Source organism: Lytechinus pictus, chromosome 12 (assembly GCF_037042905.1).
Source record: "Lytechinus pictus isolate F3 Inbred chromosome 12, Lp3.0, whole genome shotgun sequence".
NCBI lineage: Eukaryota > Metazoa > Echinodermata > Echinoidea > Temnopleuroida > Toxopneustidae > Lytechinus > Lytechinus pictus.
Window position 1 is genome coordinate 18,116,811 of NC_087256.1, and position 16,823 is coordinate 18,133,633.

The following is a 16,823-nucleotide window of genomic DNA, read 5'->3' on the forward strand; positions in this document are numbered from 1 at the left end:
TTACCTGGAATTTTATTCAGGGAATCATCTTTTAAGTGGCATATACACTAGAGAGAGAAAATAAAACCCCCACATAATTAAACCTATCTGTGATGACTGAAGACTTATACATCACAGAGATATAGAATGCTCTACATGTACTTTGACAAAAGGAAGCAAGTGACATACTAATCAAAATTGAGTTATGAATATGTTTTCACTTACAAGTTGATGTCTTGGCAAAATTTCATTGAAAATCACTGAAACTATGATATGAGATAAGAGATATGACTAGTTTTAAACCATCATGCTAATGCATTTTGGTTTATGTAAAGCACAGACACATTTTGCTCTTTTCTAGGAAATTACACTTGTTGCTTTGTTTTGTCAATTTAGGGCAGTATAAAGGTTAAATAGCGGCATTCAATTTAGATTTGACCGAAAACAGTAAAGCACATTGGAACAATTTTTTTCAGTTTAGGCATGAGTGCAATGAAATTTCTCTGGGTTTCTGTGTCGCATTTAATACTCGCACTGCAGGCTTAGTCAGAGATCATGTTGAATTGATTCCTAAAGGCAAATGACATGATTGAAAAAGAAATATATGAAGAAAATATTTCATGACTCAAATAATTTGATTATTCAATTTTTTTTTGCACATCAAACCCATTAATGAAAACAGCTATGACTAGCATCACTTGAAAGCATATCGCTAACTCTTATGGGAGAGTAGATTGTAATTTGCTGACCACAAAATTATGAGAATGACTGGAAATAACTGTAATAAAGTTGGATCCATGTAACCATCTAACTCTTAAGGATTATCAGCAATCTTGGGGGAAAACTGGAGAAAAAAAAACCTATTAAAGTCGCATCCATAGAGCACTGCTAACTGGCTTCCCCTCAGCTTCATGTCCTTTTGGCCAGGAAAAGTGAGGTAATCACTGCACCATGTATGGAATATTCATTCTTTCTCTTTTCACCCTAAATGCATGATTCTAGGACATCATTGAATGTATGCCTATATCATATACTTTGACCTCTATCAAGCTCTGCATAGCACATATTCTCTCTCTGAAAAAGTTTACGTTTATTCTGTTTCATGATACTTTCATGAGTATTTTACTAATGATGACCTGAAATGGTAAGATTTATGTGACAAATTTTGTTCATATATAGATTATAGACTGATTTGTATAAGAGAAAAGTGTAAAAATATATTTCATTGATATATAATTGCAAAGGCATACCAGTGTTCCCAAATTCATGACTCTTTTTGTGGGATTCCTGAGACGTAGAATCTCTGATGCATAGGCTTCTAACTTGAACTTGCCTTGATACGAGAAAATAATAGTTTGAAAATTAGCTAATATTAGAGTAAAATATACTTGCTATATTCCTCAATTAATTAGTATAGGGCGATTCCATAAAATATGTACGTCCGACCCCCTATATGTAGGACCCTCATGAAATTTTCTGTCTCTGATTTCTTGTTCTTTTGACAGTCTGTAATGCTCTCAAATGACCATGACTTGGTCAGTTTATGAAGTGAAGTAAATCTTGAGAAAAATGGGGGTCAGACATACAAAAAGGTTGATTATTGTATGGAATTGCCCTATAAGTTACTGACAATTGAAAATATATTTAAATAGCTTACTGTTAAAAGGTTTAGTACATGAAACGGTTACAAAATGACTGCAGATCAGAGAATTTTGTTATTTTTGCAGGTTTACTCACTGTTTATAAGATTAATCTTTAAAAAAAAGTTTCTAAGTACTTATAAGAAATATGATTGTTTATGCTCTGTTTCTTTTTAGGAAAAATATTTGTCATCCATATTTGAATATGAAAGTCTGATTTATGTATTTTCATTATTGAGAATCTTGGATTGTGAAAATTAAGTATCCCTTAGTACGGAAGATGTTGATCCTCGTGCTAGTAGAGTATCGCTGTAGAAGTTGATCTCTCAGTTTGCCGCATCGTGGGGCAACAGATCAACTCAAGTATCCCTTGTTTGAATATCAAAGTTATTTGTCATTGAAAAAAATCAAAGCCCAATAAGATTGTAGTGTTAAGGTGCAAGGCATTGGATGTGTTCCCATGTTATAATTTCAATATTAAAGTTTCTGTTTATGGTAACTCCCGTAGGAACTCAGCAGGACAGCATTTTGCTGCTAAACGCCAAACTGTATATAACCAATTACCTAGGAAACATTTTACGTCTAGGTTAATCAGTCATAGTGGCTGACCTTATAGACGACAGATATTACTCATGGGCCTTTTTATTAAAGTGGAGATAATGGCAGAGTGAGGATTCAAACTCACAACCTTGCGATTATGAGTCCAATGCTCTAACCACTGGACCACATGACCGTATTCCTGCATTTAATGATTGAAAATTACCCTTTAACTACCCTAAGATAGCACTATTTTATTCTTTTCATGTTTTCCTTTATGTCCTAATCCCCTTTGAATGATAGTATTTTGATGTTATTTCAGAGTTACCCTTTCATAGATTTCAAAATACAAGTGTACCATGTAGGTTTCATCTTTTATTGCCTGTGATTAAAGTCCTCTTAATATATTCTGCCGTACTTTGGCAAAAGGAAGCAAGTTAAAAAGTATCATTTGTTGTAAATGAGCAATTTAGGCATCAATGCAATTCAACAGCATATTTTCTTTAAAGGGGAATCCAGCCTTGGCCATTAATGTTGTGTTGGGAAGGAGAAAAATAAATTAAACAGAATGGTGAAAGTTTGAAAGAAATCGGACAAGCAATAAGAAAGTTATAGCTGCTTTAAAATTGAGATCACTAATACTATGTAGATTTCAAATTGGCAACTAGGTAAGTAAATTATGACAAGGGGCAAGGACAACTTTCCCATAGGCCATGTACTTTATTATCAGGGATTTGTGGTTTTCTCCTAAGTACCCATTCCCCTGGGGCAGTAATATAAATATAACCCAGGTAGTATATTGTTTAATGTCCTCATGAAAGAAAAAAAAAATTTGAAATAAAACTTTTTGGAAAAATTACATTTTAGCCATAATATGTATTGGAGTACATGGAAGAGTAGTCCTTGCCTTACATCACTATGACATCCCATATGCGGCCAATTTGAAGTATCCATGGGTATAGTGATTACCGATATTTACAACTTTTAAAAATTCATAAATTTCTTGTTGTTTGTCCTTTATTGTTCAAACTTTCACCTATCAACTTGTCTGATTTTCTTTTCCTTATAAAAACAAGTTTTTATTTGGGTTGGATTCCCCTTTAATATCTTTCCATCTTTCCATCTTTAACGATCATTTCTTCCCCAAATTTTGCCTGAATGTGCAACATACAAAGGGTGTTTCAGAAACAACAATGACTCAAATTTGACTGATGTTTCACTTGCTTCCTATTCCCAAAGTTGGGTAGTATTGTTTAAATAGGGGCATTTCTGAATTTTTCATGTTTATTTAATGGACCTTATACTTTAATGGACTATCGACTATGAATGCTATGTTGCATTGTACAAAGCATGAGTCAAATGTTTAATGTTCGTACTAAATATATGCTATTATTTCCTATATTCTGGTTATTCTACAACTCTTTATATTCATTTTTCATTTTGGTTATCTTTATGTCATTCCTATGTTGTATATTTAATGGATGGTTATATACATAAACTGTATTTTGGATTTTAAAATATGCATGTCCGAAAACTAGCTTAGTTGCAAGCCCCGCTCCACGATCTGATGTAGAGGCTCGAGGTTCAAGGCCTGGCAATGTCTATCGGACTATCGGAAGGTGGTGTTTTAGGTTCAGTCCCAGATGTGAATAATCATTTCTGATAGCAAATTGCCATTTGGTCTACACCTGCTTGGTGTACTTTTCATTTGGTCTAATCCAACATGGTCTAATCATAGTCTGACTTTTGGTCTAATTTGCCAATAAGCCCATTTACCGTTCTGTCGAATTTCCAGTTAGTCTATAACCATTTCGTATTATTTACAATTGATTTGTTATCAATTGCAAGTAAGTTTCTTATGATACCTCCCCAGAGTAATCATATTATATGCAAATTTATTTTTTCCCCCTAGTATTAGTTTTTCTTTACCCCAGTAGTTAACCAAAAAGAAATAAATAAAACAAAAAATATATAAAAATAGATATAACTATGTATATTGAGCGGATATTGTGTATGTTAACAATATGAAATGTAATTTTGATATTTTGTGAGAAAGTGATCTTTTTAAGTGATATTTGTAGATGTGCTGCCAACGAGTTAAGGATAAATGGTTGGAAGTTCTTTACAACGAAGTGAAAAACTATATCAAGTATTTTCTTTTCCTCACAATTTTTTTAAGGATTTGTGGTAGCATGATATTTACTATGGATGCAATAATGTGTAATCTGTTTATACTCTTTGCATATAATGTACTTGTATCTGTATATATAAATGATGGAGATTATATACAAGTGACATTTATATTAAGATGTGATTTAATATATGTATGTTAAAATATTGATATATGAAAATACTAATGCTGGTGTGATGTTATTGTTTATATCATTTCTTTTTAAAATTGTATCCTGCATCCCACCCATCCTCTCTTCTCACTATTATCTCCCTCTCTCTCTCTCATATCATTTCTCTCTACCTCCCCCCCCTCTATCTCTCTCATATCATTTCTCTCTCTCTGTCCATATGTGTTTGTCTCTCTCCATTCCTATCTATGTGTTGTCCCCCTTTCTTTCCCTCTCTCTCTCCTATTCTGCCCCTTAATATTCTTATTTCTTTCCATTTTATCTTCTGTCAAAGAACATATCTTTCACTGGCAGTTATGATGTTTTGAAATATGAAATATATGTATTAGATTAAAAATATATAGCCTACATTTTGATTTAGACTTGAAATATGATTTGGAAATCCTGACGAGATATGAAATATATTAGATATTGTGATTTAATGGAAATGTACTAGAACTATGTTTATTTTAGTTTATTGCACATGAACCTAGTAAACCTTTGATTCATATTCATCAAAATTGTACTTGATATCCTAATGCAGACGTAAAAAAAAAATTAGTCAACATAAGAAATTGAAAACACAAACAAATGTATATTTCTCTCATTCTTTGTTGATTTTTATGCTCTTGTAACTCAGAATTATTAGGTATAATTTTGAATCTTATCATATTGAGTTGTTCCTCACATGTTATAGTTTCCTTTGCTCCTATTTAGAATGATGATATCATCAAAACATAAAAAAAACATATATAATCCCCTTTGAGAAATTGTTTTGTTCGATGTACTAGGTAATTCTGATGTTTAGTACCTTTTATAGGTACTTTTTTCCTGTGTTAAACTGCCTATATATTGACAATGCTAAATCATTATTTTTCAAGATCATTAAGCATGAAAACAGATTGTGTGGAATAATTGTGGACTTGTTTCATATTCTATTACAATTTTTATTTTATTATTTTTTGTTGTTTATTTGAGAGATCAACACTAAGTGTTGGCACATATAGTACTAAACTATTCCAAAAGGTAAAATCAAGTTGGAGAAAGGTGTGTATGATTTTCATGTTTTTGATTCTGAATTGATATGCATGTGTAATAAAAAATAAAGAATATTTTGTATCAATATTATTCCAGTTGTAAAGATTCTGTGTTTATAAGTTGGGGCAGCTAAATTTAAAAATAACAGATGTTGAAGGGAGGGTTGATAGAGAGGGGAAGAAGGAGGAGAAGAAAAAAAAGAAGGAAGAGGTGGAGGAGAATGAGGATGGGGACAAGATGAAGAGGAAGAAGAAGAAGAGGGATGAGGAGAAAAAAAAATTGAAAAATCTAAGGAAGAAAAGAAAGAGGATAAGAAGAAGAAATAGAGTAAGAAAAAAAGAGGAGAGAATAAATTATATACAGTATAAATCGGCATAATTCAGCATAAATCTATCCCAGACAGCTCACACTCGCAGGGTTAAATCCCTTTTGAGTACATCACTCATCCCATCCCAAACCTCTTGACTTAAAATCACATGTTTGTGTAATGCTTTCGTCTTACTCCCGTCAGCTTAGAATTCATGCTATTGATAGACCTTCTTGACTTACAGGGTCTACTTCATAGTGGAATATCCCTTAAAATCATTCTTCATAGCGACAAAGGCTGGGAATAAAGGGGTAGAAGGGGGGTAAATATATAGAAATTTGCGCTAACATTCTGTCCCCTTTCTTTCCGTAGAGGGGGGAGGCGTGATTTCTGGAGTGATGGTCCTACGTGTATTTCCCCACCCTATTTGCACGGATTACCCCCCCCCCTTCAATTTGTATCCATGGATTACTGACATTGTTGTCTCCTCTAATAATTCGACTGTCCTTATCCAGGCAAAAAAAACAAAAAAAGGGAAGGAAGGAAGGTAGGAAGGAAAGTAAGATAGAAAAAGAAAAAAGAAAAATGGAAAGAAAGAAAGAAAAGAAGGTAAGAAAAAAAAAGAGAAAAAAAGACAAATAAATAAAGAAAAAAGGGTGAGAGGGCCATCACTCATTTTTACGGGGTGTGCCCCCTCCCCCTCGGCCCTGATCCGCTCCTGAGTCCTGTTGTCGAATTCCCGTCCTCGATGCCCTATATACCCCCCATCTGACCATCCTCGATGCTATAATTGTTACCCCCTCTTACCCCACATACCTGATGTGATTGGTCATTCGATTTGTTTCGGTCCCTGGTTGTCTCATGAATAAGTCAGCTCGAAGAATACAAATAAAAATGTTTCTTCGCTCGCTCGTCAGTCGTCGCCTGCAAAGCGTCTTTTGAGGAGAGTACAAAAAATTCACGAGGTAAGTTTCACCATGCTATTGCTTTATTTCCGTGAGACGTGTTGTTGTTGCTGTTGCTGCCGTTGTTTTTTATTGTGGATATACTTGAAATTAAATGTCTATTTTTCCATATTCTGCGCCATTTTCATATTCTATATCAAGGAATAACTCATGTGTTAGTGAATATAAATTCTGATCGACTGGCAAACGTTCAAAATATTTCCCAAAAATTGTTGGTGAGCATCTACCATTATGTTGGTCGGATTTGTTTCATACACTGTTTCCGGATTGTCTTTTTTTACTTGTTTTATTTTTAATTCATAATATTGTTTAACAAAATAGGGGTACAAAACACGACATGCAAAATGGACAACAAAACATGATTATACATGGTTGTTAACAACTGGAGTGTAGCTCGATTCACTGTATGAGTTAGTATCTAAAACAACTTGTTTAAAAGTTTAAACAATAATTGTTAGAGTGACGGGCTTTAAACAACGTGTTTAAAATTTTTAATCAGCATTTTCACAGTGCAGCAATGTTGATAGATCACTACTCTTCTTTCGTCATTGTACTCATGATGTGGTATTTGACCTCGGGTTTTTATCCGAAGTTCTTATTTCATTCAATAATCTATATTGATTGTTGGTTAATATATCTGTCTTTTCATGAAAGAAAACAATAGATGTTTCGGTCCATGATGGGCTATAGTCTATATTGTATCGATCGGTGTTTTTTGGTTGCCTCATGCACGAATTATTTTGTGTGAATTTTTATTTTTCATCAGCTTTTTTTAAATTTCTTACAGGTTTGACTCATCATCGAGTCTAATAAAGTGTTGCGTATTTACTCACCACCAATTTCATCTCCTACTTTTCCCTTTCTAACTTGTAATATTATATAGAACCCATCGTCTTTCTAACTTTTCTACTATAAATTATATCCCCAGCCCCCCTACCTATACGTACTTTTACAAAAGCACAATACTGAGGATAAGGTATGCAAAAAATGCATATCTCGCGCAAGTAGAGGAATTGTTATAGACTCACATCTGTCGTTTATTTCTGTGTGTACTTTTTGGTATAACTTTTCAAAATCGTGTATTGGTCGATATACATCTTTCTAAGGGTTAACTCGATCAACCCACCCCAGATTTCTCCCCATGATTTCTCCTCTATATACTGGCGTAAGATATGCACTTGTATACGACCCTCAAATTTCTTTTAACTCCTTTGTCATGTTTGTAGTACAATGTATATCTATTATCTATTCGGCATGTATATTACTTAGCTTTAATAGGATACCTTATAACGCAAAAAGAATGTCTATGGAACCGTTTCTGTATGTGATTTGCATAAGAAACGGCGTCCCATTATGGTGTTAAGTCAGAGGTTGAGTCTCTGTTTGCTGGACCCTTTTAACACTTCCGCGCTGTATTTGATTTAGGTGACCGAGGGCCTTTTATTTTTGACAGTTTTCATAATACGAGCTAGAAAAGACAATATCAAAGCGTTTCACGGGGTTGTTTGATGTCTCGTGTAAACACAATAGGGATTAAAGCTGTTAAGATGGGAGGAAAATAACGTTTATTTAATGGAATACTGAAGTGTATTTGTATTTTCCGCGTCTTTTTCACAACGAGCTCTATTACTTCAGGGGAACTCCTGCCATTAAACAGACTGATTGCGGAGGTGATATATTGATCGTTTCTTCAAGATACAGGGCATTTAACGGGCAATCCAGGCTGAAAATAATGTGATTTGAACGGATAAAGTAAAAATCAGACAAGGGCCAATGCTTCAAGCCTAATTCAATTCAATTCTTTATTCCATTTCCATTAAAAACATAATACAAAGTAATATAAAGTAATACAAATCAAATACAATTTTACAGACGAGCATTCTTACTTCGTAAAAAAAAACCAGTATAATATTGAGCATAAATGGAAATGAGGGGGTTCCACTAAAAAGCAAGGCTTGTAAAGTGTGGATCCCCCTTGGACAGTTGGAAATGACGAAAATATAATCGACTTATTCATATATGCGTTTGTATACAGGAAAGAAAAAAGAGAAGGAACAAAAAGGTCGAAATCATATTGATGTAAGCATAATTACAAAACAAGTGCAAAGTTATTCACACAAAGAGGTCTTCGCTGTGAAGGATAATGTCTTTATTTGAACATCAATCTGTTAATTCGTTTTAGCTTACTTTTGGTGCGATAACAATTTTTTTTTTTTTTTTTTTGGGGGGGGGTTCTTCACTCTTCCAACCTCACTCTGCCCCTTGCTACTCTCCTTTCACGATAACTTCAGAAGCTTATTTCTATTTGTTGAATTACTGCGTAGTAATCCGTATGACGTATATCTAGACATGATTAATACCTGCTGGGATGTCACGATTTTGTCTGTATATCATACCAATACAAGGATTACTTTCAGCCTGGCGTTCAGTTAGCATCAAGTATTGCTATTCATTTAGAACAAACACGGACTTAAAGCAGTTTGGTCTTCTTAATTTTATTCTGGAGGGTGGGGGGCGCGGTAAGTCTACACAAATGAATACTAATAAAAAAACAGTATAAGCTAAAAAGCCAAGCGACTATATCGCACTTACCAAGAGAGAGAAAGAGAGATTTGTAAATTTTCAAACTAGAAAAAGGCCGCAATAAAAAGGGTCAAGGGGGGAGCTCGTGTGTTCTTCTTCTTCTTCTTCTCCTTCTTCTTCTTCTTCTTCTTCTCCTCCTTCTCTTCTTCTTCTTCTCCTATAGTACCTGTCCCTTGTCTGCCCCCTTTCTTTATCAATTTATTAATTTCTTAACCTCTTTATACTTCTCTGGCAGTCTATGTATTTTGTCTTTAAAATATCGTTTTCCAATTTCACTCCTAATCTTTACCGATTCACGGTTATTTTCAACAAGGTCATCTTTTAATATACTAAGGCCTAAGGATTTTAGGATTCTATTCATTATTGGTATAATGATTACGGCTATTGTAATCCTCAAAATAGCTTTCATTCACGCTTATATGGTACTTCTGTTGTCAAGAGTTCTTCGGTTTCTTAATGAGAAGGTCGCTTTATGTGTACTGAATACAAAATTTATCCCTAAAAGGACTGGGCGATTTTAGAGGCATTGAGGACGGGGGGGGGGGGGGGGGACTTGATGGCCCCTTTCTGATCTCGGCCGTCGGTTCGCATGATCGCGCCGAAATTTGGCACGCACGTTCTTTGCCACATAAACTACAAGCTATATTTTTTTAAAAAATCTGGAAATAATTATTTTTTTATTTAATATGAATAAAATATGCAAATTCATTCGTGAAAAACATTCACATTTTCATTTTTCCAGTTGTCATCTTTGTAATCTAATTTAAATGTTTCCACAAAGAAAAATTGCGAAAGTCAATTTTTTCCTCGTGTATTTCTTTGTTTTCAGAATTTCTTATGTATTTCTTTGTTTTTTATCTTTTGCTTTTCATTGTTTTTAATCGAAATTATTACAGACCATTCAACAACTAAATTAAACCTTTAATTAATCAAGCAGACCAATTGCAACGAAAAATAATCACCCTTTAATGAATTTCATCTCCCATAGACTTTATACACAATTAAAGTATAAAAATGAGCCATTTTCGGCATGACATTGTCTCGTAAAAAGTCATGTGGCGTCGCGATGCCATACCCGTATGTCGCGAATTTGGTCTCAAAAGTTGCGCGAGACTTAAAAAAGTCATACAATTTTGCGGCGCTATCCTTTTGCGTTTTTTTTATCGCGCGAAGCGTCGAGGGGAGTTATCATGACCCCCAGTCCTTTTAGTGTTAAGGAGGGAAAATGTGACGTAATTGAAGAGCAATCTTTCTGTTCAATGATTCTCACCCGAGATTTACATCCAGCATGACGGGGGGGGGGGGGGGAGGGGGTCTGCACTCCCATTCTCCCCATCATTCTAGTTCTTTTTTTTTGTCGAAAAGTGCCCCCTCTGGTAAACCCTGCGTCCAACTCAGTCCCAGTCTCGTCCCCCCCCCCTCTCTCTCTCTCTCTCTCTTCTCCCCTCTCCCTCTCTGTTTCTCCTCCCTCTCTCCTAACCCCCTTTTATAAAAAAAATATGAAATGTAATTTCTTCTTGTTATTCTTGCAAACCGCATGAAAAAAAACAGAGTGAAAAGTGTGTGGATTTTTACTCAATTTGCATCCATTCGGGAGTGATATTCTGTTTATGATGGGGATTGATTAATTTGATTCATTTTCTGACCGGATTGGCGATATTTAAATGATGGAAGCGCCATAAAAAATAAACAACGACAATAGAGTTATATTGAACAAAACAGAGTGTATTTTAAATCATTTCCTTATCAGTGAACCCAGGACAATTAATAATATGTTTTCTCTCTTGACAGTGATAAGTGTGTATCTGATTATCTTTTTATAATACATTTTTATTGGTATTAAAAGGAAAACAAAATTATACATGTATTAATACACTTCTTTTTTTTCCAGTTGATGACCGGTAATTTTTGAAAGGCTTGAACCACTCAACCCTGGTGCACGTCATGGACTTGGACCTCGTACTGGCCATCGTCTCGACGTTTGCTGTTCTCCAGTGCGTCCAAGCGTTACCTCGAAATGAAATACTAGTTAGTGGTATGTGTTGTGTATCATTATGCATATTTTCTCTCACATTTTCCGATTAGATAAACTGCCATGGGCGAAAATATGGCATTGATTGAATGAAAGGATAAGATGATATCCGCTCCAAATAACGAATGATAATCCTTCCACAGGGGCCGCAGAACGGTTTCAAAAGTCGGGGGGGGGGGGGCTAACCACATGCTAAAATGAGACAATCAGATGGTCATTCTTAATTTTTTGTAGGCCTACACGTTTATGGAAAAGGTGGTGTACGCAAGTGATATACACCATAATTATCCAGGTATTTAGTTTTTACAAACGGAATTGAAAGACTTTCAATCCAATCACAGTCATGTCTAATATCTTCGGAAATTCATGTACCGATACTATAGTAGGCTACATGACAAACCGAGGACATTTTTATTTTCATTTTTGCAAGTATGATGAACATTGCAATTGTAATTGCACTTATTAATATTCGAATCCAAATCTTCACATTGTCTCCAAAATATTTTATACAATATACTTTCCCTTTCTCAGACAACTGCGATGTCCTGATAAAAGCCGGGTTCGACGTCTTCCGATGTACGACCTCCGCGTATGCTGATCGGGCGGAATGCGTACCCCGTGGTCATCGATCTGGTGGGCGAATGCGTCTTCGACGACCAGGAAGCTTCGATCCTATGAACCGAGTATGTGATTCGAAATTAGACTGCAAAGACGGTTCCGATGAAATGCTCAACGAATGTACTAAATTGCACAAAGGTAGGTGAAGGGGTAGCTTGCATATGCCCGAAGGGGGGGGGGGGGGGCTAGCATTCATTGGTTGCTTTCGTTATCAAGCAGTGGCGGCACCAAGGTGGGGAACCGTCGCCCCTGCCCCCCCCCCCCCGAAATCTGTACAAAATGGGGAAAAAATGTAGAGTAATCATCCTCATTTGCCCCCACCCCCAAAAGAAAAAATCCTTTGCCATCCACTTGCCCCTCCAACTCCACCCCACTCTAATTATCCTGGTGCCGCCACTATTAAAATGATCAAAATTTTCTGCAACATTAATAAGTAGAATTAGTACTGAATTTGATGTACAATATTGAGATTTAGTTCAATCTATTGTTTAAACTATGATAATAACATTATTTGGGGCTAACCTCGATTAGCATCTTGCTATTATGTTAGCTCCAATTACCAAATGTTTTGTTTATATGACTTGTGATGTACTATTCCTTGTAATTGTACCTGACAGTGATATTTGGTATTAAATTCAATTCAATTATCAAGGAGGAAATCTATTTTCAAACAGTATAATAAGTATTGTTTAGAATTAATCTCATTTCCTTTTTTTTGGGGGGGGGGATGTAATTTGTGACAGTAACTGTTGTTGCAAGTTATAACGATTTAATCTTCTTTTTTTTCTTGCTCAAAAAATTTTGCCAAGAAGACAAACATTGATCCCCAATGTTCTATACTCCCACATTATGAATCATGGATTATATAGTCCCAGGACTAGGGCGGTTTTAACAGTTTAGGTCTTATGATAATCCTTATTTAATAATGTGAACTGATGATTCAAATTTGAAGATTACAGTGAAACATTTATCTTAGTACTGGTTACAGTGTGGATCAAACACTTTACTAATCGACACCCACCATGTGCAGCACTATTTCTCTACTTTTCTCCGACTTTTCTATTCCACTCACGTAGAATACTGTGTCAACGAGCTGGAGAAGGAGGTCGATGGCGAGTATCTTGATTCTTTCCATTGCTACGACGAGGGTGACGTCGAGGGCCCCGCGTCGCTCTGCGTCTCCGAGTGTCAGATGTGCGACGGCGTCAGGGACTGCCCGAACGGCGCCGATGAATTGGATGCCAACTGCCAAAAGATGAGACCAATGCCATTTGCGTGTGAATTATTCTAGAACAAATAATTAGGCAATTTATTTCGAATTTGCCTGATTTTTTTGTACAGGCTGTCCTACATTTATTATCATAGACGTCCACATTGGATAGCATAATTAGCACAAGTCCGTGGTAACAATTTTCAACGGCCAGTCAAAATCAAGAATTCCGTGGGAGTTGCAACTGAATGGTAAAATTACCATGATAGCCACTTTTATGCAAGGATGCCCTGCTTCGAATGTCAAAATTACCACAAAAAAATAACACTTTTTGATTCCCTTTTGGATCATGACTGTGACGCCACAATTGATTTAGTGGGGCAAAAAGAAGCTGCTATTTGATTTGTGTAACTTTCAATGGCGTATGAAAGGGGTGTCAAGAGGACGTGTGCCCCCTCGTCACTTTCCGGGGTTTCAAAGATGGACATTCAAGGAAGAAGGAACGATTGAGAGGGATGACAAACTTCAATTTGTTGCAAAAACTGAAGATGTCATAGGCCTACTTACACAAGAAATATAGGAGAGTGCGATTTCAGCACCACCCCTCCCTTGCGTTAATTAATGTTTAATGGGATTTTACTGTGATTTTTAAGGCACTGATTAACAATAATGCCAAGGTTACGCGTTACACTATCATCTGTCTGTGATCATTAGGAAATAAACATTGTAAATAAAAATAGATACATGCATTCCTTTTTCATCGTGTCAGAGTTTAAATGAGAGATTGAAACAAAAAGGCTCAGTGATGAGATTAATTGCGGTACCGCGTGTGATCGAGGGAAGAGATTGATGGTGATGGGAGGGAAATCATTATAGGAGTGATTGAATAAAGAGAGATAAAGAGGGGGTGGGATCGTAGTCACTCAAGATCACTCGGAGGGGGGGGGGGCAGTTCCATATACTCATCGGGTCGCTGCACTATAAAAAAAAAATATGGGTCGCTGCAGCTTAGATCGCTCATATATAGGGATTTAGGTTTATATACAGTATATAAAATAACCCGCTTTCCTTTTTCAAATTCAAATTCAAATTCAAATTCAAATTTATTTATTTCACTTCCATCAAACAAAAACAAATTGTATACCATATATAAACATAAATATTTGTATCCGTTGCAAACAAAATTAATGATACATATGTTGTGAAAAAAACACTTAGACAATTTCGGCAACACATTGTAGGTTTTAAATATGTATACTAATTTTTCAATAGAAATTAAATTAAGATGGAAAGGGGGGGACCCACTAAAAAGCAATGCTTGTACAATGTGGGCCCCTCAAAAAATAGATAACACAACAAATAACAAAATAACAAAGTATAAATACAGATAATCAAATTAGAAAAAAATAAATACATGAGAGGGAAATACAAAATAAATGCAAAGTTATCAGAAATATATAGTTTGATAAAGGACAAAACAACCCGTCCTATAAATATCCACCCTTCCCCCCCCCCACCCCCCCCCCCTTTCCATGGCTAAGAAAAAAAAACGCGGGATAGTGCAGTGAGTGAGCCCTTGTACTAAATATGTCGACAGAATAAAAGAAAGAATTAACCTATAGATCGAGCCGCTTCCCCATTTGTATTTTTCTTCATTTTTTTTTTTTTTTTTTTTTTTGGGGGGGGGGGGGTATGGTCCCACCGGCTATAGGGTAGCTCCGGGGGTAGGTCTGGTGTAAATAATTTAAAACCATATTGGGGAGGGTCAGGGGCGGCGGAACGGATTTTCGGGGGGGGTTTGGGGGGGGGGGCAATTTATGCTCAATATTATACTTTTTTTTTGTTTTACGAAGTAAGAATGTTCGTCTGTAAAATTGTACTTGATTTATATTATTTATATTACTGTGTATTGTGTTTTGAATGGAAATGAAATAAAGAATTTCTTGAAAAAAAGTTTTAAAAAGGGCACTTATATGCCAAAAAGGGCATTTTGGCGCAAACAGATATTTTCACCATGAGATTATCATCTGTGTGAAAACGTTGTGTGTTCTGTAGTAATTAAGTTGAGCAAGGTTGTTTTTTTTTGTGTAATTTCTGATTGATAAGGTATATATTTAGGATTTATATTTTCGCGAGCGAGTGAGCGGTTTTGGAAAAAAAATCCGAATCCGGGATCCTAAGTTGTAAAACTAGCTTTTTGGACAATATAATAAACCTAATATCAGGGCATCCTTGCGAGATGTTGCGAGCGCGAATTAGGGACTCAAACTTTTGGAAATTTCATGTAATAAGACATGAAAAGTAAACATTCCGAGCAGAATTTTATAATCTTGAAAAACGGATCGTGATTCCAACTAAAGAATTAACGCGAGAGCGAAGCGCGAGCTGAAATGTTAAATATACCGACCAGAAAAGGAACCGTTTAAAGACTGCATTAAGTGACTCATGAATAGGATACGGGCTGCATATCTCATCAATCGAATAATGCGATCGCGAAGCGCGAGCTGAAAATTTTGGATATTCTAACCAGAAAACTGGACATTCTATAGGCATTTTATTTAACCAGGAACAGATAGTACCTTAATAAACAATTGGCGCGAGCGCAAAACACGAGCCAACAATATATACTATTTCAACCTGTAAACTGGACATTTTAAGCGTTTTTTGTATGAACATGCAGGATGAATATCTTACCCGAACAGTTATTGATGCGAGCGCGAAGCGCGAGCCAGAAAATTTTTATTGTCTCACCTGAAAACTGGATATTCTAAGCACTGTTTGTAACCAGGAACAGAATGAGTACCTTAATAAACAATAATTGATGCGAGCGCGAAACACGAGCCAAAAATGTGTGATATTCCAAAACTGAACATTCTATTCATTTTGTAACCATGAAGAACAAGAGAACCTTCTACTAAACGATAATGATGCGAGTGTGATTTTCTAACCTAAAATGTATTATGTTTTACTTCAAAAAGGGTATTTCATTTTGAAAAAGGGCACATTTCATTTTGAAAAAAAAAAAGGCATTTCAGTTCCTACGTGGAATTCGGGGGGACTTCCCCCCCCCCCGATCCTCCGCCCTGGTTCCGCCGCCCCTGGGGAGGGTGGGTGCGGGATCCCCTCAACCGGGGCCCCTCAATCTCGATTTGTCGGTGTTTTATCAGACAACACCTGTTTTTTTCCTCCCGGTCGACAGTTAGGAACTATGTTCCTGATACCCCTTTCATATTGCGCCTTTCACCGGCGAAGTTCGCCAGCGAAGGGGAAAGTGTCCAGTATGAAAGGTACACAGGAGAACTTCACCGGTGAAGTTCGCCGGTGAACTTCTCCACCTCTAGAGGTGGAGAACTTCGCCGGCGAAACTGTTTCACCGGTGAAGTTCGCCGGTGAAAAGGCCAGTATGAAAGCAAACCGGAGAACTTCTCCTCTTTAATGACGTCAGAGGTCAATTTTGTTCTCTCCCAAAGTCCCCTGCACCGAGATTCCGCGCGCGATAGTTGCAAGCTCAGCTGAATGCTATGGCCAAGTAGATACCCTCGAACATTTTTTTTTTTTACTAACAATATTTATTA

At 36.1% G+C, this 16,823-nt stretch overlaps 1 protein-coding gene across 1 annotated transcript; it reads left to right on the plus strand.

Annotated features, from left to right (window-relative positions):
• The first annotated feature begins 6,623 nt into the window (after positions 1–6,623).
• Positions 6,624–13,987, plus strand: LOC129272995 (low-density lipoprotein receptor-like). The gene is made up of 4 exons (XM_064107496.1): positions 6,624–6,805; positions 11,280–11,423; positions 11,952–12,176; positions 13,115–13,987. Exons 2-4 carry the CDS (start codon positions 11,333–11,335, stop codon positions 13,327–13,329), a joined length of 531 nt encoding a protein of 176 aa, XP_063963566.1. The 5' UTR covers positions 6,624–6,805; positions 11,280–11,332; the 3' UTR covers positions 13,330–13,987.
• The last annotated feature ends 2,836 nt before the right edge of the window (positions 13,988–16,823 follow it).

Coding starts and splice junctions, on each gene's coding strand:
- LOC129272995 (XM_064107496.1), top strand. CDS start 11,333: ATGGACTTGGACCTCGTACTGGCCATCGTCTCGACGTTTGCTGTTCTC. Junction 11,424..11,951: donor AAATGAAATACTAGTTAGTG/GTATGTGTTGTG, acceptor TCCCTTTCTCAG/ACAACTGCGATGTCCTGATA. Junction 12,177..13,114: donor ATGTACTAAATTGCACAAAG/GTAGGTGAAGGG, acceptor CCACTCACGTAG/AATACTGTGTCAACGAGCTG.